Genomic DNA, 27686 nt, shown 5'->3' on the forward strand with positions numbered 1-27686 from the left:
ATGAAAAGTAGTGACTGACGGCAGGACTGATTCTTGGATATAAAAAGAGTGACTGGGTGAGTGTGCAGGTAGGCCAATGGATGAGAAGATCACATGTGGATGAGTAGAAGGATGGGTAGAGAGGCAAGTAGTTAGATGAATAAATAAGGATAGAGGACAGAGAGATGATATTGGTAGATGGAAGTGGGTCAATGCAGTGGATGAAAAATGGATGCAAATTTGGAGATGGAGGGATCGATGCATGCGTGGATGAATAGATAAGAAATGGATAGACGAATGGTTGGATGGGGTGGATGGGAGATGGATGGATGAATGGATAAGAAATGGATGGATGAATGGATGGATGGGTAGATGGATAAATGGGGGTAACTGAATGAATGAGTAGATGCTGTGGTGATTTGAGTGAGAATGGACCCTCTATGTTCAAACGTTTGAATACTTGGTTCCCAGTTGGTTGAAATGTTTGGGAAGGATTAGAATGTGTGGCCTTGTTGGAGGAGGTTATGCCTGCCTGCTGCCATGCTCCCTGCCATGATGGTTGTGGGCTCTAACCTCTGAATCTAAAAAGGTTTAAACAATCTCTTTCTTCTATAGATTGCCTTAGTCATGGTATTCTATCACAGTAGGAAAGTTACTAAGGCAGATGGTGACAGAGCATGGGTGAACGATATGGGTGGTTAAGTGGATGGGTGAGTGGATGGATAGGATAAGGATGAATGGATTATATGGGTGGGTGGGAAATGGGATGGATTGATGGATGATGAGTGGATGGATGACCGGATGGATGAATGGGTATAGATAGAGGGAGGATGGATGGATAGATGAAGGAATAGATGGGTATGTGGGTAGGTATCCATGGGTGGATAGGTGAATGGAGGCTGGCTGGCTAATTGACAGGTTGTCTGAAAGGTTGTGTGGTTGGATGGATGGAAGAATTGATGGATAGACAAGTGGATAGATGGAAAGCTCAATTAATAAACAAACAACTGACAGAAGAAATAATAGAACAGATTAAAATTTTCATGCATAATTTGGTTCTGCAACAAAGCCTCCAAGTAGGAGAATATGCTTCCTCAGGCTGCTCCCCGGACACTTGACAATGTGCTAATGAGAGAAAGACCCATCAGTGTGTAGCTGGATCAATAGTCTGTCAGGAACTCACCTTCCAGAATCAAAGTGATGGGATTTGGTCGGAAACCCTTACCACCGGGGCACAGGGTCCTATACTCTGCTGCAAGGGAAACAGGCTTACATGAGGAACTATGAAGAGAGGCACTTGGGTAAAACCTAGTGGATGGGAGCGGGCCCCTTGAAAACGATGCAACATGGGTCCCCCTTCCTTTGCTTTGCTGAACCAACCACGATTCATATCCTCAGCTTTGTGGAGCTGCCTAGTGATTCAGTATACTCTAGTGTTGGGGTATATGTATAAACATCAATTCCCATCTAGAGCATGGATAGTGGATCCCGAGGGATCCTGGTCCTACTGCACCTCACTCTTATCACTTTACACATCCTCCAAACCCGTACCTTACATGGGACCTGCAGTTCCCCGGATCCCTAGTCCCTAGTACAGGCATACAGGAACTCATTGTTTGCTGACTGAGTGATGGATTGAATACAAACACAGAGAGAATTTATAGAAAGCAAAATTGGAGAGAGGCCTGGCCTTTGAACTGTCAAGGGCATGCTTTGTGACCGAAGATCCTTTTCCTTCCTGGTTCTACTTCCTTGTCCTCCAAAACCTTCTGCAGGCAGAGATAACCTGCTAACTTCTGAGTCTCTGGCTCAGGCTCACTGTCCTGCAGGGACTCACAGGTGTTGCCTGTTGGACACAGCTTGCAGGGGTTTCCCCAGGCCCGACCCAGGGAACAACAACAAGACGCTCTGCTGACACCAACTCCAATCTCTGCACTACAGGAAATGCCACCGTCATCTTGGTCTTGCACATCCAGGAAACAGATCACGGTCTGGGTATCTGCACAGGCAAAAATGGGTGGTTAGCACATAAAGAAACTATGTATTTCTCTGTGTTACCATGAACTCCATGACTTCCTGGTTGCATGTGTGTGTGTTCCTGAGTGTGTAACTGTGGCCTCTCTGTTTTGTGTGTCTGTCTGTGTGTAACTGTGTGAGTTTGTATGTACCATGTGCTGTGTGCATAAATGTGTGTAATTACCATCTCTGACTGTAACTGTATATCTTTGTGTAACTTTGTGTATTTATGTGTCTAGTTGTGTCTTTAACTGTGAATTTGTGCATACCATGTGCTATGTGTAATTATGTTTCTCTGTATGTAACTTTATATTGTGTTAGTGTGTTTCTCTGCATGTAACTTGCCTTTGTCTATAATTGTATTGTGTATAACTTTTCTGTATATGTGTACATTTGTGAATAGTTATAATTATAGTTTTTCTTAGTTATGATAAAAGATAAAGTAGATATAGATATTGTAACCATAATTCTTGCTTAATATCTTTTTATTATATGTAATTTTATTATGTTAAAGTTAAAATCTTCCTTTTTATTTAAATAGAAAAGGGGAAATAATGAGGGAAGTCCTTTTGTCTATGTGTCACCTTTAATGGTTAATGAATAAAGAAACTGTCTTGGGCCTGCACAGGGCAGAATAGAGGTAGGTGGGAAAAAATAAACTGAATTCTGGGAGAAAGAAGGCAGAGTCAGGAGATGCCATGTAGCTGCCAGAGGGAAAAGACGCAAGTTGCCAGTTAAAACCTTGCTGGTAGGCCACAATCCTCGTGATAAAGTATAAACTAATAGAAATGGGTTAAATTAAGATATAAGAGCTAGCCAATAAGAAGCTAGAGCTAATAGACCAAGCAATGATTTAATTAATACAGTTTCTGTGTGGTTATTTCAGGGCTGAGCAGCCAGGAACAGTCTCCTACAACATGGTACCAGATTTCTAGGTGTACTACTGACTGTCTCTGTCTGTCTGTGTTTGAGTGTGTTTTTCTTTGTGTAACTTGACCCCAACTGTTACTGTGTTACTATGCATCTGTGTGTTGCAAATCTGTGTGCATAAATGTTTCTCTGTGTCTTTGTATACCTGTGTGTCATTTGTTTCTCACCACAGGTCTCTGTGTGACTGTGTGTCTATGTATTATTATGTATCTCTATCTTACAACAGTCTCTCTGTATGTCTATGGATCTGTAGTTAAGGGTTTTTCTGTGTGCAATTTGATCTTGTATGTTAACTGCATGTATATGTATGTATGCAAATGGTATCTCTGACTATACTATATATATCCTTACATGTATGTGCTTATGTATAGAATTGTGCTTCTTTGTGTGTAATGGTTGTCTCTGTATCTACCTGTGTCTGTGTAACTGTGAGTTTATATATATCATGTGTAACTTTACTGTAACTGTGTATATATGTATAGATGTTGTCTCTGACTGTAATTATATGTGTGTATAATTGTGTGTGCCTCTGTATATGCAGTTGCTGTCTGTGTAACTGTGTCTGCATGCAGTTGTGTTTTTTTTTGTGGGTAACTGTAGTCTTCTAAGAAACTACATGTAATGTGTATCTAAACATTGTCTCTGTAAGTGTGTCTCTATGGTAATTGTTGTGCCTCAGTGGTTTTCTCTGGGTGTAACCATGCTATGTATAATTGCATGTCTCTGTGTAGTTGTCTGTCTTACCCTATGTAGTTCTTTGTATGTAACTATGTTTGCTGTTGTCCTTGACTAGAACCATATATTTCTATATGTAACAACTGTGTATGCCTGCATGTTTGTATGTAGTGGTTGAATATATTCCTGAACGGGCAGGGAAGGTATGCACGTGTGTAAAATTGTGAGTGCATGTGACCATGTGTGTCTGGACCAGAAGGCAGTATCACAACAGATGACTTCTCAGCCCATACTTGTCCTGCATGTTGGGTGCAGGAAAATCTACACAAATTGACATCCAAGGTGACCCAGGCCATAGCCCTGCCAGTAATACCGATTCCTGAGTTACTCAGCTGTTGCCAGGTGTGTACTCACCAACACAGCCGGTCCCACTGGAGGTAAGCTGAAAGTCCTGGGGGCAGTTGCAGAGGTAGCTGCCAGGGGTGTTAACACACAGGCCATTGACACAGTTCACAGGATTTGCACACTCGTCGACATCTGTGAGGCACACACACCATCATCTGCTAAGAGACCTCACTGTACACTCACTTTCTCCTGAGTGGTCATAGATTTCAATGGGCCCACTCAGGTGCTGGAGTATGAATCTTTGTTGTTCCCTTGGATGGAGCCAAAGAGGACATGGCCTCAAGAGTCTGCCTTGGCCATTCAGCAATCTCCCTTCCTTTGCTCAGTTCCATTTGGCCTAGGTTTATCCTCTTCCACACTCTTCATTCCTGAGTTTCCCAAGCCAACATATGAAACTAAGATGAGAAAACACCTTTGATTGAGGTGTTGGAAAACCACGCTGAAGGCCAAATGTGGCCAGTGTTTATTTGTATCAATAAAGTTTTATTGACACATAACTAAGCCCATATATTTACATATCATCTGCAGGAAAGCTAGTGGTGGCAAAAGACACCTAGAAAGAAAGCAGAAAAATTTCACCACCTGTTATTAAAGACACTGGGGTAGGGGACCATTTAGCAGATGTGCTGCAGAGGGTACTTCATTTGTCCACTGCATTTACTAAGGAGATGATGAGAGGGCAATTGTGATGGTCACTTCTAATAACCAACTGAACACAACCTAGAATAACATGGGAAGAGAGTTTCAGTGAGGGACTGTCTCCATTGGATTGGCCTGGGGCTTGTCTGTGGGAGTTGTATTAGTTAAATTAATTGATGTGGGAAGATGAAGTTGTACCATTCCCTAAGCACACTTAGAGGATAGAGAAATGAAGCTTCTTTGCATAAGCATAGAAGCAAGCATGCATGAATTTATTTTCCACACATTTATCTCTCTGCTCTTTGATGTGAATGTGATATGATTTGCTATGACTTGCCCACAGTGGTAGACTTGGGGGTGGAAACTGACTTCTTTCCTTTCTCTCCTAAGTTGTTTGCTTTCAGGATACTTTATCAAACAACAGAAATGAAACTACACAGCAATGATCACAATGATTAAAAACAGGAAGTGGGGGTGGCTCAGTAGTTGAGAGTATTTGTTGCTATTGCAAAGGACCTAAGTTCTCTTTCCAGCACCCATGTGGTGGCTCACAACCATCTGTAACTCCAGTTCCAGGGGAGTCCCTCTTCTGTTCTCCATGGGCAACTGGCATACATGTGGTGTACTTACACACATTCAGGCAAAGCTCTTATACACATAAAATAATAAATCTAAAAATAAAAATTTAAAATAAAGGAGTGATGAGGGCTGAAGAAGCTGCCTATGTGGGTAAGAACACTTGTTGTACAAGCACAAAGGCCTGGGTTCAAATTCTCAGCACCAATGTAAAAAGCTTGAATGCTCTCCTGCAACACTAGGGCTAATAGTGGAGACAGGAGAATTGCTCCAGCTTTCTGGCTGCCAACTTTGCTCCAGGTTCAGCTACAGATCCTGACTCAGGGGGATAAGGTGGAGCGTGATAGAGCAGGATGCCTGGCTTCCTCCTCTGGACGCATACATATTTGCCCACACGTATCCCAGATGCATATACATAGATACATACCCCGAAATACACACATATGCACAAAAGATGGTGGTGAAAACTGTTTTAGAAGAGAAGTCAAGGCGGGTGTAGGGGGGACATGGCTTGCTCCCCAGCCAGGGTGACTCCATACCTGTGCAGTTGCTTCCAGTTTTGTCCAGTTCATAGCCATCCTTACAGATGCAGTGGAACATTCCAGGCAGGTTTTCACAGTTCCCGAACATGCACAAGTTCCCAAGAGCACACTCGTCCACATCTGTAGGGACCTCATTTCAGCCTACCATGTTTGATCATATGCTCTGGAAACTAGCCCACTGTATACACCCACTGGCTTGGACAGGGCTAGGCTGAGACTTACCCCAGCAAGCTCGCTGGTTCTTGGTAGGGTTGAAGCCTATATCACATTCACAGTGGTACCCGCCAGCTACATTGAGGCACTGTCCATTATCACAGAGGCCCACATTCTCCATGCATTCATCCTTGTCTGAGAGAGCACAGGGCTGAGAACCAACTGGGTTAGGACCCACATTGAATGGGCAGGAAGTGCTTTGGATTTAACCATTTACTCTCATCCAGAATCTCAGGTGAGAGCCCTGGGAACTCAGATGCTAACTCTGAATAGGCAGGTAACCAAGATAGCGGATTCGGAGTGATAGGTAGAGTCCAGTTGGATGCACACGGAGTCACAGTCAAGGAAGCAAGAAGAGGATTAAATTGACTACAGTGGTGTAGATCATAAGGAAAAGCTAATAATGAAAGAATTGGGGAGCAAAAAGCCTGCGGAGATAGCTCAGCTGGTACATTCTTGCTACACCAACATACGAATCATAATTTGACCTCCAGCACCCAGGTGGAAAAAGCCAGGTGTGGTGGCACAAATGTGTGATCCATTCTGGGGAGATGGAGATCCCTGAATCCCTGGAGATCACTGGCCAACCAATATAGCTTAATTGGCGAGTCCTAGGGGTCCCAACCAGAAAAAATGCCTCCAAACAAAGCAAAACAAAACACAAAACAAACGAACAACAATAATAACAACAACAACCCAACCCAAACCAGCCAATAGACCAGCCAAACGAAAACCCATAATTAACCACCATCCCAAGGTGATTGTCTCCTGAGGAAGGAACTCGAAGTTAACCTCTGGCCTCCACATGTACTCACATATATGTGCACCTATACATGTGTGCATCCTCCCACACATCTGTGCACACACACAAGGTAATAACAAGAATTTTTTAAAAATCAGAAAAAAAGTGGTAACCAAAAGAGAGGACAGGTGGGCATGCAGAGAGTGGTTCTGTGAGCTAAGGACGTAGACCCTCTAGTACCCATGGGGCAGTGGTTGTCCCATTCAGGCCCTGCCCTCCACCTCACCTTCACAGAATAAGCCATTTCCAACAAATCCTGGTTGGCACGTGCAGTGGTAGGAGCCCAGGGTATTGAGGCAGCCAGCTTCCGGAGCACAACGATGTTGCTGGATCGCGCATTCATCCAGGTCTGCAGCAGACAGAGCCGGGATCCCCTGGTATGGACTGAGGCTGTGGGAGGCTGACTCTCCACTCCCAGACCCACAAGGTTCCCACATATCGTCTCCTAGTCTCCACCCGTCACCCTGCCTTGCCTTCCATCTACCTCTCCACCTTTCAGGGATGTTCTGCCCCTAGGTACTCACCGTGGCATTTGAAGCCATCCCCAGTCCAGCCTGGGTGGCATCTACAGAAGAAACTCCCAGGGATATTGAGACAGGAGGCGTGCCTGTCACAACTGTGTCTTTTAAACTCACATTCGTCCACATCTGAGGGGAGAGGGAACAGTGGTAGGAAGCAGTCACAGCAGGGAAGAATCAGAGAGACAACGACAGAAAGACAGATAGACTTCCCAAGGACCTTCCATTTTCTTTTATAGCCCAAGAAAGAAGCCTCAAGGCCACCAGATCTGACTTGCAGTGGCCCTCAGAAATGACTCATGGTAGACATTAAGTACAATTATCCAATGAACATTTAAACCAAGATGCCTATCTATACCAGGTTTTCCAATTTTGAATCAGTGTGAGCCACTGTTTACTAAATAAACATTTTTTTCTATATAGTTCCCCACTTTGACTTGCATGAACATATTTTATTTTTCACCCATCAATCAATTCATTTTTCCAAGGTTAGTTATCTATCATCCATCCATTCATTTTAAAGGTATCTATTTATCTTTCTGTCTATCATCTTTCATCCATCATTTTTTAATAAAGGTTATATATCATCCATCCACCTATCTATTTCTATCTGTATGTCTGTCTTCATAGGGCCTGGTCACTGAACTCAGGGATCTGCACACTCCAGGCAGGGTCTCTAGCAGAGCCAGACCCAAGCCCGTTATTTTGTTGTTTTGACACAGACATGGTTTTACTATGTAGAATGGGCTGGCCTGGCATTTGAGATCCTTCTGCTTCGATTATATACTTGATTATAAATAAAATTTAAAGTAAAAGTTTATATCAACTCTAATAACTTCAAAGAAGTATTGGAGTTTGACTGGATGGGTAGTTCACTGATAGAGTGTGTGCCTAGCATGAGAAAGATTCTGGGATTGATCCCAGTGCTTCAAAATACATACACAATGCATACATATGTAAACAAAATGTTTAAAAAATTGTGTGGGCCTGAGAGACAGTTCAGTTGGTTAAGTGCTGGCTATATACACTATATACGTGAGTTCAATCTCTAGCACCTACATAAAAAGTCAAGCATGTTGGAGCATGCTTGTAATCCTACGTCAAGAGAAGCAGAGACAGAATGATTTTTTTCACACTCACTGGCCAGTCAGCCTAGTCTATCTAATTGCTCTGCCTCAAATTCAGCAAAAGACCCTGCTTCAAAAAAGTAGGGTGGATATGAGAAACGACACAAGTTGACCTATGGTCTCTATAAGCACACACATTCACTTGAACATGTATCCCCTCCCACAAAAACACAGTTGTGTGTAGATACAATGCCACACACACACACACACACACACACACACACACACACACACACACAGAGAGACAGAGACAGAGACAGACAGAGAGAGGACACACAGAGAGAATTATGACCTTCCACATATATGAAGGTGATCATAGTTAAAGATGATCTTTGTAGATGTCACTAAGTTACAGTGTTATCATGGTTTGTTTTGCATCCTGGTTCAGTCAGCTCTTCTAAGAGGGGAATTTGGGCACAGACAAGCAGAAAAGAATACAAGGCAAATATGAAGGCAGCTGTGGGTGTAATGTTCTTGTGAATAAAATTCTACCAGTCTGCCAACAACAACCAGATGTTAGAGAGATGCCTAGGGCAGGTCCTTTCTCTGTACCAAGAAACCTACCCACCCATCCCCTGATTCCAGCCTCCTCACTGTCATTCTGAATAGAGAAAATATCCTGGGGTTTGAAGTTTGATCTGAGATGTGAATTCTCTAACTGGTTAGATGTTTAAATGCTAATCCATGTATCATGCGAAAACCATCTGGCTTGCTTGCCTTGGGAATGCTGCTCTTTCCTTTGGGGTTCCCTCTATTGAGCTCTTTAAGAGGCTCCCAGGGTGCTTTATTGTCAAGGGGTTTCATTAGTGGAAACAGTAAGAAGGAGTCTCGTTGCCTTCTATCCTAAGGCATGGAGACAGTGCTAATGATCTTCAAGCTGGCTCTTTGGATCTCTCCAGCTCCAGCTGGCTGACTTTTCACTCACCAGAGCAGCCTGGAGCTCCCTTCCTGATGGCATAGCCCAGGTGGCAATGACAGGTAAAGGATCCTTTTGTGTTCTCACAGTTCCCATGGAGACAGAGTTGGGGATTCATGTCACACTCATTCACATCTGTGGTGAGGACAGGGTCTGGGTTATGCGGGCAGGGTGATGGAAGAGGAATAGGGTTAGGGCTAGGGCAGGGAGGCAGGCCATATGAGGGAAATCGCCAGTATTCCCGAGTAGTTGCCACACAGCAGAATCTCCTACTAGGCTGTGTGGGTGTCTGCAAAGAAAAGCGTGACGGTTAGTTTTGATTGTCAACTTGTCACAACCTAGCACCACCTAGGAAGACATCCTCAGGGAAGGATTGTCTACACTGGGTTGGCCTGTGAGCATATCTGTAGGGGATTGTTGTAAGTTTACTAATGTAGAAGGACCCAGATCACGGTGGGTGGCACCACTCCCTGGCAGGGGTGGTCTTGAACTAGGTAAGAGTGGAGACACGGCGCTGAGTAACGCAGCATGTGAGCATGCAGGTATTCGTGTCTCTCTGTTTTTGACTGTGGATGTGACATGACCACCCTGTGTCTGAAGTTCCTGCCTTGACCTCCCACACAGACAGACGAATTCCAACATGAAATTATAAGCTACAATAGACTCCTTTAACCCCTACATTGATTTTTTTTTTTTTTTATCACAGCAACAGAAACAAATTACTAACACAGGTTGAGCGCTCCCTCTAGGACCAGCATTAGATAGTGAGTCAGGCTGATCCAAGGTTTTCTCAGATGCCCCAATGAAAGGACAAACGGGACCTAGCTCTGTGTCCTTGCCCAGTGGCAGGCAGACTTGTCAAGGTTTAGTCTGGGTCTAGGGTTAACACCTCAAAAGAGTGAAGGTTTTAGTTCCTGGAAACTTGACTTTTTCCTCTGAAGATATTGTAGTTACCAGTCCCAAGGCCGCTGTGTGCTCAGATTGTGATGAAGTTGAGATCTACTGTGTTCCCTTTGTGTAACATGGCTTGATTAGCTTCATGCTGACTTCATCCCATTGTATGATGGCTTTGTGCTGACTCTGTTCCATCCCCCACCTTGCAAACTGTATATAAGATATTGTCCTTTCTAATAAACTCGATTGGTATGAGACATAGCTAGTATAAGACCTCTTGGTCCTAAACTTTCTTGTTGTCTTTATCTTCTGGTCCCCTGGTCTTCTCCCTCAGGCTACTGTCACTGAAGAACGACCTGCTGGCCCAGGTCAGGGTATTTATAAGTCTTCTATGAGCATTTCACAGTGCATTTTTCATGGAACACAACTTACATGTGTTCCCCAAAGTAATACATGTTCAAATATATGTAACAAGGGCTGCATTTAACCAAAATATCCAGGTTTTCTTCTCTGGTCCTCACAGCCTAAGCAGAGGAAAGAGGCCCCACACACTCAGCTGACTTTCACAAAGCTAGCCAGGTTTGTCAATGTGTTTATGCTAACTTGTATTTGGATGGTGTGCTGGGGTGTCTAACCCTTGGCTTACTGACTACATGTAGGATAGTTATGAGTGTGCCCCAAATAAAATCATAAACTTACTTAAAACTCTTAGAGAATTGGCTTGAAAAGTTTTGGGGGTGACTAACGGAATTGCACGGTTCTGGAGTTTGGACTTCATAGGTGATGTCCTGTCATGTTAAAAAGCAGGACATGCCTTTTGGGTAGAAGTGTTGCCTCAGTTGTATTTCTCATTAGCACCTTCTGAAAGATATTCTCTGACATTCCTCCTAGCTGAAACGCTCAGGATCTACTGGGTTAGAAAGCCTTTGGTGGGCTTGTTACCACCGGGGACTTGTCTGCTCTAGCTCAGCTCTGCCCTGACAAGGCGCCCAGTATGCGTCTACTCCCCAGGAGGAAGAACTGCCTGTGGCCTGGTGAAGACGGATTTGTGCTATCCAAAGAGCTTTGGGGAGGTCTTCAAACAGAGATCAGCACACAGTTACGTTCTGAACAATGCTCAACACCTTTAGTTAACCAACCAACCAACCAACCAACCAACCAACCAACCAACCAACCACCCTTTGCCTGTAGTTATTAGTGCATAGCCTGTGGGACAAGCATAGGTCTCTGATAGGTGTTGGGCATATGGTGAATGTTAAATGCAGAGGGGAATAAAAAAGTTGGGGGCAGGTCTCTGTTTCTATGACAGGATCACACAGGCTATGGAGAGGTGTGTTCAGGTGTGTCCCTAACCACCCAGCCCCTGCTGCTTACCTACACAAATCTTCATGTCCGGTGAGACTGAGAAGCCATCATAGCAAATGCAATGGTAAGATCCCAGCACATTGGTACACTGGCCTTCTCCACAGATGCCTAGGTTGTCTTCACATTCATCCACATCTTGAGAAGCAAGGATAGGGGATGGGTTGAAGGGGGACAGGGACATAGGAAGAGTTTAGGATCCTGTCCAGGGCTTAGATATTTGGGATCTGGCTGATCGTGCCTAGCTCTGTGTGAAGTTGCTGTCTAGCCTAGGCCTTATCTGGTGCTCACATCCCAAGCAGAGGGCATAAGACACACTACCCTGTGCACGCCCTTCTATTGGGCATCCTGTCAAAAGCTGCACCGGAAGCTTCCCTTCACATTTGTGCACTGCACTTCACAGCCTCTGTTCTGGACTTGGTATTCATTGATGTCTTCAGGGCAGACAAGAGGGGAACCAGGTTGGTGAGCTTGGGCTGAATTAGGGGCAGGAACGTAGAGGAGTTTGGAAATAAGGCTGGGGAGAGCTGTGTTGTGCAGAAAATTGCAGAGAGCATCGTAGAGATGGCATAGTCTCACCCACGCAGTCCTGGCCATCAGGAGTGCTCTGGAAACCTGTGTGGCAGGAGCAATGGAAAGCACCGATGATGTTGATGCACTGGCCATGGGGACAGAGGCTGTCACTCGTGGTGCATTCATCGATGTCTGGTGGGAGGAACACATATGGCTGGTGACAGTTTCAGGTGAAAGAGCAGCCTTACTGTCCCTCATCCCCTATCAGCCATCACATGCATCCCAGTGAGCTCACTCTGGCTGCTTGCACCAGCATCCCACTATTTGATTGCCTGTCTGCTCACAAATATATCTTTTAATCATGCGCAGCTCAAAGTCATGCACGTTTGTAGACACATGCATTCACCTGAAGAAACATGCTCACACCTAGAGGCATGATAGAAACACACCTTATACGTACAAACTCATCCTTGTGCAAATATGAACCCACACCCAGACACACGCAGATACACTCATACTGTGTGTGCTTACATAAATACACACAGAAACACAGCCTTATATTTACTCATATCATAAGCTCTTGCGATTGCACATGGTCCCAGGGTTGTGCTAGTTGAGATGGCTGTGGAACTCTTAGAAGGTGAGCCTCACTGGGAGAAGTGGGTCATTGTGGATCAGTTTTGACATTTTGTAACTCAGCTGCACTTCCTAAATACTCTGCTTCCTGACTGTGGATACAATGTGGCTAGTTGCTCCTGTAGCCATGGCTTCCCTGCCAGGCTGGACTGTACTCCTTCAGACCATGGGACCACAGTCTTGGTTACAGAAAGGAGAGTCTCCGACATGAATGCATCTCCCTTGTACCAACATGAATCTGTACCTCATCCTCACATATACTCTTATAGGTACACACACACACACACACACACACACACACACACACACCAATGTCCATTCACATGCAAATACATAGACCTGCTCATCACTTATACGTTCACCCCCAAATATACACTTCTGTCCTCTTATAGGCTCATCTATATGCACACGTACTCAAATGCAAAAGTTTGCCCTTGCACATCCACACACACACCTGTACATAGACTCACAAACACACTTGCTTTTGCACAGATACAGTTTCATAGCTATTCACATGGGTGTGTTCACAGATACACTTCCCATTTGTATTTGTTTCTTTCCTCATTACTGTGACAAAATGTCTGAGAAAAGCAAGTCAAGGGAGAAGCATTTACTTAGGCTCACAGCTTGATACTGTCCATCACGGTAGGGTAGTCATGGTGATGGGAGCATAAGGCAGCTGGTCATACTGCATCCACCAGGAAACAGAGCAGGATGAACACTGTCACTCAGCTCCCTTCTCCTTTTTAGTCAGACCAGAACCCCAGCCCATGGGATAGATAATGTCACCTACATTCAGGTTGGGTATTCCCCACCTCCATTAACTTAATGTAGGAACTTGAACTCCCCCATAGACACGCTGGAGCTTTGTCTCCTAGGTGATTTTAGATCCTGTCAGGTGGACAATATGAACCACCTCACTCTCTTGTGCACACGAGACACAACTATACAAACCACTACTCATGCACACATGTTGATACATACACACACGCACATACACTTTTCCATTTTACATGCACATATGTTACACACACACACATACTATTCCTTTTCACACTCACACTCCTACCACAATCTTGTGGATGCAAACACACACACAGAGGTTGATCTTCAGAGACACATACATACACTTCATCTCACATTTTTACTGTACATTTGGATAGACACACAGATGTGAGCACGTGCCAGACCCCGTCACTCTTTCATATCTTGCTGCAAGCTCACCTTCACAGGCAGTGCCTTGGGCCTTCAGCTCATGTCCAGGGGGACAGCGACACTCATAGCTCCCTTCCGTGTTGATGCAGGTGCCTCTCTGGCAGAGCAGCGGATCCTTAGCACATTCGTCTACATCTGGACACATGGAAAGACAGCAGGCTGATGATGCTGACCCGAGGATGGGGCGATTAGGGAAGCTTCTCTGTGTGGCACCCCTCCTTACCTGTTTGCAGTCCAGCCATACCTATCCTTCTACCTCTCACACCCACCCCGGGGCTTTTGCATGTATCCTTCTGGCCTCTGTGTCATTTCTTAGAATTTCCCTAAACCCTTCGGTGCACCCCAGATCCTTCACAATGCTGTTCCTCCAGCCACTGTGGCGTGCGTGTGGAGGTCACAGTGGACAACTGTGACAGCTCCTTTTCCTCTTGTATGATGTGGGTACCAGGGATCAAACTCAGGTTGTTATGCTTGGCCTCATGAACCTTTACTCACTGAACCATCCCACTCATTCCCATCTCTCAGCCACTTCCTGTGCTCTCTACTTTATTGACCCTCACTCTCCTCAGCCACCTTCCAGACCTCACAGAATAGGTGTATCCCATCAGACTGCATAAGAATTGTGCTTTCTTGGGAAAGGCTCTTCAGCTAGTTCTTTGAGAGTTTGAACACACTTTGATCTTACCTTACTCTTACTCCCACTTACAGTCCCCTTCCTTACTTCACCCAACTTTGTGTCCTTTTTTTAACCCTTCAAGACCAACTTCATTTGTCTTCCCATGGAGTTATGAAGCCCTTTGTGTTTAAACTCTCTGCATTACCCCAATCCAGTGAATGCGTGTGACATGTTTGCTGAGTAAATAACAAAGTGAATGACTGGGACCTCTTTTATTTTGGAGAAAGGGCCTTGTTATATAGCTCAGGTTGGCCTAGAATTGGTAATCCTCCTGCCCTAGCCTTCCGAGAGATGGCATTATAAATCTATGCCCAAAGCTAGATGCTTCTTAAATGGTTTCTCTGGGAGTAGCTCCTTTCCCCAAAAGGCACACATTCTCAATGTGTTGTCTTAGTGGCAGTATCCCACGGTAGTCCAACAGCACGCTACAGCTTCTCCTCACATCTGCACAGCAGCAGCAAGCTTGGCACCCCTCTTCTGGACGTCCCTCCTGCCCATGGCTCTCTCTCTCTGCCATGGCCTCCCCCTGCCACCACTCACCCACGCAGTTCTTCATCAGCAAAGAGCCACTAGTGAAACCGGGAAAACAATCACACTTAAAGCTGCCTGGGGTGTTGGCGCAGGAACCGTGGCCACAGATGTCAGGTGAGATACGACATTCATCGATGTCTGTGGGGACAGAGACATATGGGCCAGAGGTCTGTGTGTGCAAACATGAGGATCTACAGGCCAGGGGTTTCAAATAAGAGGACGTATGGAGCTGGGTCTCTGTAGACTTGAGGGTTGCCCAAGAGCCCCAAGAAACTGAACTGAGTCCAGGAAGGAGAAATGCCTCAGATGAACACAGAAAAAGGGCAAGGAATTTCCTTTCAGAGGTAGTCTTGGATTGCCCTCCATAGACTGTAGAGATCCCTGCAGCACAGACAGGGTGGTGAGCTGTCTTAGGCCACACCCATAGCTGGGTATGTTAAAAGGAGATTGAAGAATGAACCTTGTCTTCACATTCAATACAGGGACCCCTCCCACAAATTCCTACATGCATGACCTGTCCTCACCAGATGGGGAGTGGCACCTACCTGTGCAGTTCCTTTCTCGGGCATCCAGGGCAAAGCCTTTGTCACAGGAGCAGTGGAAGCTGCCCACAGAATTGCGGCAGGTGCCATGTGTGCACAGGCCAGGGAACACCTGGCATTCATTCACATCTGGAGTACGGGTTGGAAACAAGGTCAGGTAAACCACACCGAAGGTCTTTAGTCTGGGATTCATACACTAAGCCTTCCCTAGGTTCTTACCTCTTGAGCTTGCTAACATCCCTCTCTCTTAAGTCTTTCATATTTATGTTTTATGCATGTATGTGGGTGCATACACTGTAGAGGTCAGAAAAACAATTTGAGAGTTGGTTCTCTCTTTCCACTGTGTGCCTCCTGAGGCTTGAACTCAGTGTCAGGCTCCTTAGAGGAAAATGCCTCTACTTGCTGAGCCATCCTGCTCTCCTCCTCCTCCCCCCCCCCCTCCTCCTTCTTCTTCTTAATACAGTACCAAACTCACTTTGCAGCTCCTGCTTCTACTTTCCAAGCACTGGCTTGATAGGCATGCACCACCACACTTTGTGTGTGTGTGCACGTGCACGCACACACCTGTGTATGTGGAGGCCAGAAGACAGCCTTAACTGTTGTTTCTCAGGAGCTTTGAGGAGGGAAAATCATCTTTGATTTTTCAGAAAAGCTTTCTCACTGTCCTGGGACTGACCTAGGCTGGCTGGCCAGTGAGCCCTTGGGATCTATCTGTCTCTGTCTGCTCAGCTATCAGATTACATCTGTTTAACTTGTACCCAAGAATTTACATGGTTGCTGGGAATTGAACTCAGGTCCTCCTGCTTGCAAGGCAAACATTACATCAACTGCATTATCATACCAAATCTGTTTTTTTTTTTTTTTTTTAAATTTATATTGAAAGAGTCTCTTGTAGCCCAACCAAAGCTGACCTTGAATCTCTGGTCCTCCTGCCTCTACTTCCTGAGTGCTGGGATGACAGTCTTATATCACTATGCCTTGGATAGTAAACCTCCTACCTGCAAATAATGCTTCCTACCATCAGACCTTTGACCACGCTGTACCCTTTACCACTCTCCCTTTAGGACCTTTTTCCTTTGGTGTGCCCCTCCCCAGACTAACCTTTATAGAAGGGTCGGCCAGATAGGAAGTCCTGGCTGGCAAAGCCCAGCCCTTGGGGACACAGTTTGAAGAATTCTGGGGAGCTGGGCTCTGGGCAAACCTTGCACTCAGCTCCCCATGATGTCCCAATGGAGCAGCAACAGACATCCATCTGATACTTGCCAGGCAAGGGAATTCCACAGTCATCCTCATCCCAATGTAGGAAACACAGCCCCAGCCTCACGTCTGCACAGAGGAATGGTTGATCACTGGGTCCTATCATTGTTACACTTTGGCAGGATTATCAGTTGGTATCACTTGCCTGAGATCCCCACCCCCAACAGAGAGAGATTCAAAGAGCGATAAGATGTGGCATTCTCATGCTGAAGGTTGAGGTCACCACACTGCCTGGGTCCCTATTATGTACTAAGTATTATTCTAAGTAACTCTGTCCACTTACCTTTCAAAGTAATGCCCAGAGGAGGGCTGAGGCTGTAGTTCAGCAGGAGAGCTCCTGCCTAGAATCCCCAGTGAAAGTCTTGGGTGTGTGGCTCAGTGGTAGAGACTCTGACTAGAATATACTGGGATAGTCTAGAATAGGATGTACTATAATATACCAGAATATGGCCAGGAGATTTGCTCAGCAGTAGAGCACCTGCTTAGGATCTTCCAGTGAGGGCTTGAATAATGGACCAGCAGTGGAGTGCCTGTCCAGAAGCTGCCAATCAGGAGCTGGGACATGGCTTCAGTAGTAGAGAATTTGCTCAGAATCCACCACTGAGGAGTCAGGTTGTCCTTGGCAAATTCTAAAACTAAGTCACTGTCTAATCCCTGGCCTTGGTTTCCACTGCACCGAGACAGCATAAAGTGATTCCCATATGCCACATACGTGTGTGGAAAGCAAGATCTAAAACGTCGACACAACAGCAAAAGTACCAAGTTGTCCATTTCTCAAGATAATGCGTTCCCTTTGTCAAGCAATGCTATGCTAGTATTCTCTCTGTGTATGTGTATGTATATCTCTGTGTGTGTAAAAGAGAGAAAGAACTTATGTGTGAGTGTGTTTGTGGGTGGTTGGGTGTGTGCATATATTTATTTTTAAAAGATTTACTTTTCTTGTGCCCATGTGTGTATGTACACAAGTGCAAAGTTCCTTCAGAGGCCAGACTTTTCTGGTATTGGATTCTCTGGAGCTGGACTTACAGGCAGTTGTGGGCTCCCAATTTGGATCTCTGGAAGAGCCAGCTTCTACAGATAGTTCCTATATGTTGTTCATAAAACAATGAAATGAGTTGGCAGATGTTTTCTTCTCCAGTATTTTCTAAGGTTAGTTTAAACAGTAAATATGGAAGGCCAACTATGGTTGCCCCCTGGGACTCCTTATCCAAAACCCCAACTCCATCAAAGAGAAGCTTCCTTCCCTTCTTCAGGATTGCTTCCTCAGGCTCAAGTTCAGCCCTAGCTTTTGAATCTCCCTGCCCCACCAGGGCTCACCACTGTTGGAGTTGCCAGAGCTCAGTGTGGAACGTTGGTGCCCATGCCCATTGGAACCACGGTGGTTGTGTTGTGCTGGCCCTAGGGCAGAGCCCAGGTTATTGGATCCAACTTCTGAGAGTCCAGGGAAGAAGTCTGCATAGGCGGGCAGCAGTGGGAGCCTTTGGGCACACAGTCTCAGGAATTCACCTGCAAAGAACAGAGTTTGAAGGCCAGTGACGAAGGGTGTTTGCCTTGCGAGCGTGGGGAGCTGAACAAAGGCAGAGGGAGAGAACTGACTTCATGTAGTTGTTCTTTAACTTCCGCATGCATGTGCATGAATGGTTTTCCCATCATACAATAATGAATTTGAGTAAATTTATGCCCTGGCAATGCTGAAGCATGGGAAGTCCATTATATAGTGGTTCATCGCACAATAATAATAATAACAACAACAATAACAATAATAAAACATAGAACAGAATCTGAAGCCAGGCCATAGTTCCCACCCGTGACCTCTCTACTTAGAAGCTCAAGCTATCACTCACCAGAACCCCGTGGGGGACACAGCTTTGGGGATGGACCAGTCGCCCAACACCTGCCCTTGTCACAGCAGCACTGTCTGTGAGTGTAGTGGCCAGTGAGACCTGCAGCACACTGACCTCTGATAAGCACTGAGAAGCAGGTGCCCACCTGGCGTTCTGTAGCAGGATACAGGGAGGAAAAGTTAAGCACAAACTGAGCACAGATGGGTTCAAATTCCAGCGGTTACCTGCACTGTTCTAGAATGGCTCTCCTTGATTGTCATAGTTATGTTTTCTCATCTATAAATCAGGGTGCTCCAAGCACCCACAGTGCCTCAGAAGAGTGTTGCCTTGAGGAAAAATCGAGCATTGAGCTGGAGAGATGGAAAGTACAGGGTCTGAGTTCGGTCCTCAGAACCACATAAAAAGCAAACAATCTGGGTGTGATGGTATGCAGTTTCAATCCCAACACTGAAGAGGCAGAGAAGAGTAGATTTCTAGGCCTCCCTGGTCAGTCACCCTAGCTAATGTGGTGAGTTCTGAAGCAGGCTAGGGAGACCCTGCTTCAGAAAGGGGTAGTCAAAGCAGGAGGTGCCTTACATGGTTAAGAGACTTGCTTCTTTCTAGAAAATGAGTCTAGTTCCCAGCACTCACATTGGGTGGCTAACAACCCTTGTAATTTCAGCTTTAGGGGACCCAGTGCTCTCTTCTGGGTTCTGCAGGCACCTGCACATAGGTGGCACACACTCACATAGATACATACACATAAATAAAATATACACAATAAATAACATAAGTTGTGGTTCCACTGAGGCCCAAAGCCAGGACCTTCTGCATGTAAAGCAGACATGAAAACCACTACACACACACACACACACACACACACACACACACACACACACACACACAATTTAGCATGTGGGTAAACCCTGCTCAGTACTTCCTATTTTAAAACTCTCTAAATCATTATAGAAGATGAATTAGGTCTTCATCTGGACCATGGCTCCAATATCTCTCGTTGCCACCACCAGCAAACTCTTCTTCAAGCACAACGAGGAAGACCTCTTACTTCTTAGCGGTAGGGGGTACCTGTTGCAAACTCAGGCAATATGTCCATGTGTCCTTGCTTACTGACCTTGGCTATCACAGGGCCGCATGGAGAAGCATTCCCAGGGGGCAAGTGGATGCACTAGGAGCCACTGCCCTTGGAAGCAACTGATCCCGTAGTTACCTTGGTATGAGAAACACAGACACTCCTCTGTTTCTCACCAGACTCTTGGGCCCATGGCTTTGCATGGAGATCAGAGTTCTCAGGCTTATTTTTGGGTTCAGTTCCCGAAAATGTTAGCTGGTGTCCTTTGGTTGAGAAACTCCTCCCACCACCAGAGAGGGCTGCTGGCAGCTGGCTCTGTCTGACATTATGCTGGAAAGTCATGCCAATTTTTCCCCCTGTGTACCTGGGGACTTCCCAGGTGTGTGTGTGTGTGTGTGTGTGTGTGTGTGTGTGAGAGAGAGAGAGAGAGAGAGAGAGAGAGAGAGAGAGAGAGAGAGGGCTACTCAGAAGAGACCTGTTCAGACGAGAAGACAACAACACTCTGGTTCAAGGTTACCCAGATATTAGATTTGGTTGAAGGTGGGGAACCAGATTCTCTAACCACATGGGGTCTGACAAGCAGCTGTCTCTCCGGTAGGGAAAAAAGAGATCGAAGATTGAGAATTTTAATGTAAACTACAGCTGTCAATGATTTAAACACCCTTGCTGACAGGAGTTCTTGCCTTAACCTCCCCAGGGTACTCCTTATATCCAAAGTATGTACTGAGCAAACTGTGCACCAGTCATCTACAAATCATTTCGACTTCTGTCTCACTACATCTTGCTATGCTTATTCTCTTTTTCTCCTCTCTCCCTTTTCCCGCCTCCCTAGGGTGGCCTTAAACTCATTCTGTAGTCAAGGGTAACCTTGAACTTCTGATCATCCTGTGTCCACTTGGAGTGCTAGAATTGGCAGGTGTGCACCACTATGACTGCTGTACATAGTGCAGAAGCTGGAACCCAGGGTTTCGTGCAAGCTACCTAAACATTCTACCAACTGAACCATATCCCCAGCTCTATCACTGTCTATCCTCAAAGCAACCATTCAAGATTGCTATGACTACTATTCCCATTTTATAGATGAAAAAGCTGAGGCACAATAAGATTTTTTAAAAAAAAAAGTCAGTTGAGTAAAATCTCATAGTCTTGGAACAGCTCAGCTAGAACTAAAAACTCAGGATTGAGGGGCTAGAGAGATGGTTTGGCAGAGGACCCAGGTTCAGTTACCAGCATTCACATGGTGGGTCACAATTGTCTGTAACTCTAGTCCCAAGGGATCTAATGCACTTTTCTGGCCTCCTCCGGCATCATACATGCATATGATATAGAGACATACACACAGGCAAACACACACACACACACACACACACACACACACACACACACCAAACAAACACACCCAGGACCAAATCAAAGTCCATGTTCAGAGACAATTGGATTCTGTAGCTGGATCAGTCCCTTGAAATCCAGAGGACATGTTGGTCCTCTGGCGGAAGACCTCCTATTATGGCTATGAAGGACCCTGGAGGTGGAGACTGGACAAATTCCAATACAATATTCTTAGTTCTGTCTTATACAGGCCTAGCCTGAGGGGTTAGAGGTGATGCTGAGAATGGGCCATACCTCCTTCTCTTTCCTGCAAACAGAATCCTGTCCATTCTCCACTTTCATTTCCATCCATATTCCTAGGCAGCCTTGTGGACTCCCCAAATTATCTAGATTTGGAAGCTCATGACACCTGTGTGTGAGGTAGAACCACTCTTGACTGGCTGAAGTGTGGGGGACTGCATAGGAGATCCAGACAAGGGGCACTTTCAAACCTTATGTGTGATGGAGGTGGGTCTTGTATTTATCTGTTGCTTTCATTGGTTAATTAATAAAGAAAACTGCTTGGCCCTAATAGGACAGAAAATTAGGTAGGCAGAGTAGACAGAACAAAATTCTGGGAGAAAGAAGCTGAGTCAGTGAGTCGCAATGATTCTCCCACTCCAGACAGACACAGGTTAAGATCTTCCCTGGTAAGCCACCTCGTGGGCTACACAGATTATTAGAAATGGGTTAGATCAATATGTAAGAGCTAGCCAATAAGAGGCTGGAACTAATGGGCCAAGCAATGTTTAAATGAATACAGTTTCCGTGTAATTATTTCTGGTAAAGCTAGCCGGGTGGTGGGAAGCGGCCCGCTGCTCCTAACACAACACATGTGGGTCTGGGCAGCTGGATGTAGGCATTTCTCTGTTATGGACTTGTTGAGTCTATCCAAGCCAGCCTTGCTTCTCTGAGCCCAGTTTCTCCTTTTCAAAAAAATAATGAAGGGGTAGTGAGAAAAGTTCTTAAGCGATTAGGGGCACAGAGGAGCTAATGGGCAGAAGGGCACAGACGTGAATGAAGGAAGACAGCAAAGGTAAAGACTCAAGGGTCAGAAAGGGTCCAAATTGAAAGCTATCAGATCAGAGGAGTAACAGAGATTGAAACTAGAAGATCACTGGGGGCACAGAGATGAAGGTTAGCGGGTATAGAAAGACATAATGATCAAGACTGGAGGATTAGAGGTTGGCAAAAAGATGGATACCAGAGGGAATTGGGGGGGCATAGAGTTGGAGGCTATGGGAGGTTACGGAGATGACACAAGAGGGTAGGGGAAGTGTGGTGGGAACACAAGTTAAGGATAAAGTGTGATATTAGGGTATACATGTCCATCAATCCCAAAGGGTATAGAACCAGAGAAACAAACAGGCATAGTGGGAACATATTTGTTTTTAGGAATATGGGGAACAGAAGAATCAAGAGACTGAGTTGGGAGACCAGAGCACTAAAGGACATAGAAACAGAGGATCAAAAGGACCCCCAGAGCAGAGTCAGTGAGAGCATAGATGCTGGGAAGACAATTGCTAGATGGGAGGAAACAAGGGCCCAGAGAGGTAGAGGATCATTGTATCGGTGACCAGAGTGATGGTCTTGGGTGAGGGAGAGGTATTTTAGCACTGTGTCCCAGCAGTTCCGCCCATTGGCCCATCTCAGCCAGGCAGTGAGCTCCATCCAGGTTTCTGACTAAGCCTCGTGATAGGCGCACACATAGCTCCCAACGTGTTTGTGCAGCCACCCCCAGAGCAGGGCCCGGATACGCTAAGACACTCAATCAGATCTGCACAGGCAGACAGGGTCGGAGCCAGGCTCCTCATCAGCCCAATCCCTCCACCCTTCTGCAGGGAGCCAAGGTAACACACACATACCCTACCTTCACATTTGGCACCTCTGATATTGAACTGGTGTCCAGCAGGACAGTGGCACTTGAAGGAGCCCACTGTATTGAGACAGCTGCCGCCCTGGCACAGGCCTGAGATGACCTGGCACTCATCCACATCTGCAGGAATAAAGTCCAGGAAGGGAGTCAGAGAGAAGAACCAACTCATGGTGCATGCCTGTGTGTGTGTGGTATGTATGTGTCTGTGGTGTCTATGTATGTGGTGTGTGTGTGTATGTGGTTTGTATGTATGTGTGGTGTGTATGTGTGTGTGTGTGTGAGTGGCATGTGTGTGTGGTATGTATGTGTATGTGTTGGGGGAATCTCCATTCAGCTCTGGCTACCTAGGGGCTCCATTCTCCCTTGTGTACCCCACAACTCACCTTGGCAGGCTCCTGTATGAACATTTGGGGTAAAGCCTCGGCGGCAGGGGTGTGGCTGTGCAGGGCAGAGCTGGCAGGGAAGTCCCCAGGCATGGCCCACAGTGGCACAACAGAGAGCTTTGGTGCACATAAGACCTGTCAGCTGGTGCGGGCACCCCTCAGGACTCACGTGGGGGTAGCAGGGCCCCATCTGGAAGTCTGTGGACAGACAGACACAGGCATCTGACTTTGAACTGTCTCTGTCCCACTGTTCTCTGCAGGTGCCCAGGCCTCTATACCAACACATCTGGCCTTTTCTTTCCGATGAGCCTTTCAACTTCCCCTTTCGGAGAGGATGCCTTTTCTACCAAACAAACTCCTATTGATCCTTCAAAATATTCAGTACCTTCACACAAATAACCTCCAGCAGAAAATCTTCAGATCTTCTCAGACTTGCTCTCTCTCACCCTGCCTTCCAGCAGAGACCACGGATACCTGGCAGGAAAGCCTGTCTCACATCTGAGTGCACACCGGGCCCGGATGAATCGCCTCTTGGCTCTCATGACACCATGTCCCTGAACCCTCAAACCTCGTACAAGGGAGCCGCATCAGTTTTCCCAAGCGCAGTGCCCAGGGTCCATTTGTGACTGCTTGGCTCCTCCCACCCTTCAGATGTTTCCAATAATAGGGCTGGCACAGAGCCAAGGACAGCCTCTCCCAGAATAAGCCAACCACTCTCCTTTCCGGGCCCCTTATGAAGGAGGGCATCAGAGGTAGCTTGGTACCCAGCCTTCCTGGCTGGGCCTTTGATACCCACCACCTGCCCTGGCCCCCTTCTCCCTTCCTGTCCCACACTGACCTACACTCTTCTCATCTCTTACAGTCCTTATTCCATTTTTTTCTCTTTTGGTTGACGTGTTTCCAAAGACATCATTCCATAACCCAGGTATATATCCTGCAGCCCCTCCACCTTCCAATTCATGACAAGTCTCTCTTTATCTATAAACTTGATGTGGGAGTGATTTCTTATTAATAAAGAAACTGCCTTGGCCCATTTTATTGGATAGAAAATTAGGTAGGCGGAGTAGACAGAGGAGAATGCTGGGAAAAAGAAGCTGTGTGAAGAGTCGCCATGGTTCTCCCGCTCCAGACAGACGCAGGTTAAGATCCTCCCTGGTAAGCCAGCTCGTGGGCTACACAGAATATTAGAAATGGGTTAGAACAATATGTAAGAGCTAGCCAATAAGAAACTGGAACTAGCCGGGCCCAGGCAGTGTTTGAAAGAATACAGTTTCCGTGTAATTATTTCTGGGTATAAGCTAGCCATGCGGGCGGCCGGGTGCCGGGGACGCAGCCCTGCCGCTCCTATTTCAACATAAACTGACCCTTACCACCATCAATAACCTCAGCCCCTCACTGGGGGATTCTAGGTGGATGCCCTCAGGCTGAGTCTCATCTGTAGCTCCTTTCTGGGAGGTGGTAGGCCAGTGCTCACCAGTGAGTCACTCCTCAGACCTCTTTATTACTTTTAGAGACAGTAAAACTATGCAGCTCAAGCTACAACAATAGCTTCTTCCTGGCTGCCATCTCCCACAATAGGAATCAATCTCAGGGCCTCCGAAGTCCATCACCTTTAGGTTCTTCATCTACACTCTGATAGCTTCTGTGTATAAAAACCATTCCTGAAAAGTCCCAGAGAACCCGGAGAAGCCTCTCTACACCCACAACCACCCCTATTGCCTCTGTGACCACTGGAGTCTTGGCCCTGACTGTTCCCAGAGAGGTGAGTTTCTGGGTTCCCAGCTGGAGGACCCTGCTCTCTAGACCCTAGCCCCCGGGAGGCACATCCTGTACCCTACCCCCACCCAGCAAAGCTCCAGAGACCTGGGAGCAGCCTCCCCCGCACCTGTAACAATTCCCTACCACATCCATGACCATCAGAGCCTTGGTCATGACTGCACCTGGAGAGAAGACCCCAGAGCTGCATCAGTGACCACAAGAGGCAAGGCCTTGCCTGCACCTGGAGGAAGAGTGACTCCTGAAGCCACAGGCCCCACCTGCACCCACTGGAGGAAGAGATGGACAGACAACAGGGTAAGAATACATTTGACAACATAAAGAGCAACATGGCACCACCAGAAACTAGGGCTTCTACACCAGCAAGGCCTGTACATCTCAATGCTGATGAAGCAGACGAATGACCTTAAAAATAACTTTATGAAGATGATGGAGGCCCTTAAAGAGGAAATGAAAAATTCCCTTAAAGAAATGGAGGAAAAGTCAAACAAAAAATTAGAAGAAATCAACAAATCCCTTAAAGAAAGCAAAGAAAACCAAGAAAAAAAAATCAAATAGGTGAAAGAAATGGTTCAAGACCTGAAGACTGGAATAGAGGCAATAAAGAAAATGCAAACTGAGGTAATTCTGGAAATGGAAAATCTGGGTAAATGATCAGGAACTACAGATGCAAGCATAACCAAAAGAATACAAGAAGTGGAAGAGAGAATCTTAGGCATTGATGACACAATAGAGGAAACAGATCCATCAGTCAAAGAACATGTTAAATTCAGCAAATTTTTAACACAAAATATCCAGGAAATCTGGGACACCATAAAAAGACCAAACCTAAAAATAATAGGAATAGAAGAAGGAGAAGAAGTCCAGCTCAAAGGCACAGAAAATATATCCAAATAATCATAGAAGAAAACTTTTCCAACCTAAAGAAGGACATGCCTATGAAAGTACAACAAGCTTACAGAACACCAAATAGACTGGACCAAAAAAAGAATTCCCCTCACCACATAATAATCGAAACACTAAACATGCAGGATAAAGAAAAAATATTAAGAGCTGTAAAGGAAAAAGGTCAAGTAACATATAAAGGTGGATCTAACAGAATTACACCCGACTTCCCAATGGAAACTCTGAAAGCCAGAAGGTCCTGGATAGATGTTCTGTAGACACTGAGAGACATGGATGCCAGGCCAGACTACTATACCCAACAAAGCTTTCAATCACCATAGAGGGAGAAAACAAGATGTTACATGACAAAACCAGATTTAAACAATACTTATCCATAAATCCAGCACTACAGAAAGTACTAGAAGAAAAATTCCACCCCAATGAAGTTAGCTACACCTACAAAAACAAAGCAATAGATAATCCCACACCAGTAAAACCCAAAGAAGGGAAACACACGCACAATACCACCACCACCAAAACCAAAAATAACATGAACTAACAGTCACTGGTCATTAATATTTTTTAATATCAAAGGCCTCATTTTGCCTATAAAAGATATAGGTTAACAAAATGGATACAAAAACAGGATCCTTCTGCTGTATACAAGAAAGACACCTCAACTTCAGAGTCAGAAATTACCTCAGAGTAAAGGGTTGGGAAAAGACTTTCCAATCAAATAGACCTAAGAAACAAGCTGGTGTAGCTATCCTAATATCTAACAAAATAGACCTCAAACTAAAATTAATCAAATGATATGGAGAAGGACGCTTCAAATTCATCACAGGGAAAATCCATCAAGATGAAGTCTCAATTCTGAACATCTGTGCCCTGAATACAAGAGCACCCACATATGTAAAAGAAACATTACTAAAGCTTAACTCACACATCAAACCCCACACACTAATAGTGGGAGACTTTAATATCCCACTCTCACCACTGGACAAAACTGCCAGACAGAAACTTAACAGAGAAATAAGGAACTAACATATTATGACTCAAATTTTATACTACCCAGATACCAAAGAATATACCTTCTTAGCACCACATGGAACCTTCTCTAAAGAAGGAAGGAAGGAAGGAAGGAAGGAAGGAAGGAAGGAAGGAAGGAAGGAAGGAAGGAAAGAAGGATTTCCCTTTTCCTCATGGGGCTGGAAAGATGCCTCAACCATTAAAAGTATCTACTGTTCTTGCTTCAATCCCTAGCACCCATACGAAGCAACTCACAACCACCTGGCTGTAACCCCAGCTCCAGGAGATCTGATGCCTTCTTCTGGTCTCCATGGACACCTGCCTTCATGTTTGCATATTCTCCCACACACATAACTTTAAAATAGTAAACTGAACCATTTTAAAAATAAAAGGTAGAAAGGGGACCTGGTGAGATGATGGCTGAGCCAGTAAGGGTGGATGCTACCAAGTCTGACCTCCTGAGTTTCATCTCAGACCCACAGGATGGGAGGT

At 45.6% G+C, this 27686-nt stretch overlaps 1 protein-coding gene across 6 annotated transcripts in view; it reads right to left on the bottom strand.

The window, feature by feature from the left end:
- Positions 1-27686, bottom strand: part of Fbn3 (fibrillin 3) — a 66640-nt gene that overhangs the window by 32136 nt on the left and 6818 nt on the right. For all 6 annotated transcript variants that reach the window (XM_050127448.1, XM_050127450.1, XM_050127446.1 and 3 more), the window contains 18 exons: positions 23505-23702; positions 23116-23241; positions 18809-18961; positions 18282-18470; positions 16809-17033; positions 15711-15836; positions 15175-15303; positions 13968-14093; positions 12174-12299; positions 11607-11732; positions 9348-9473; positions 7302-7424; positions 7004-7126; positions 5985-6110; positions 5760-5882; positions 4015-4137; positions 1817-1978; positions 1163-1231 (listed from right to left, as the gene is read on the bottom strand). In XM_050127448.1, coding sequence (XP_049983405.1) covers positions 1163-1231; positions 1817-1978; positions 4015-4137; positions 5760-5882; positions 5985-6110; positions 7004-7126; positions 7302-7424; positions 9348-9473; positions 11607-11732; positions 12174-12299; positions 13968-14093; positions 15175-15303; positions 15711-15836; positions 16809-17033; positions 18282-18470; positions 18809-18961; positions 23116-23241; positions 23505-23702 — 2499 coding nt within the window. The remainder of the gene's footprint in view (positions 1-1162; positions 1232-1816; positions 1979-4014; positions 4138-5759; positions 5883-5984; positions 6111-7003; positions 7127-7301; positions 7425-9347; positions 9474-11606; positions 11733-12173; positions 12300-13967; positions 14094-15174; positions 15304-15710; positions 15837-16808; positions 17034-18281; positions 18471-18808; positions 18962-23115; positions 23242-23504; positions 23703-27686) is intronic.

This window comes from Alexandromys fortis, unplaced genomic scaffold, assembly GCF_014885135.2.
Source record: "Alexandromys fortis isolate MF-2015 unplaced genomic scaffold, M_Fortis_MF-2015_v1.1 scaffold_271, whole genome shotgun sequence".
NCBI lineage: Eukaryota > Metazoa > Chordata > Mammalia > Rodentia > Cricetidae > Alexandromys > Alexandromys fortis.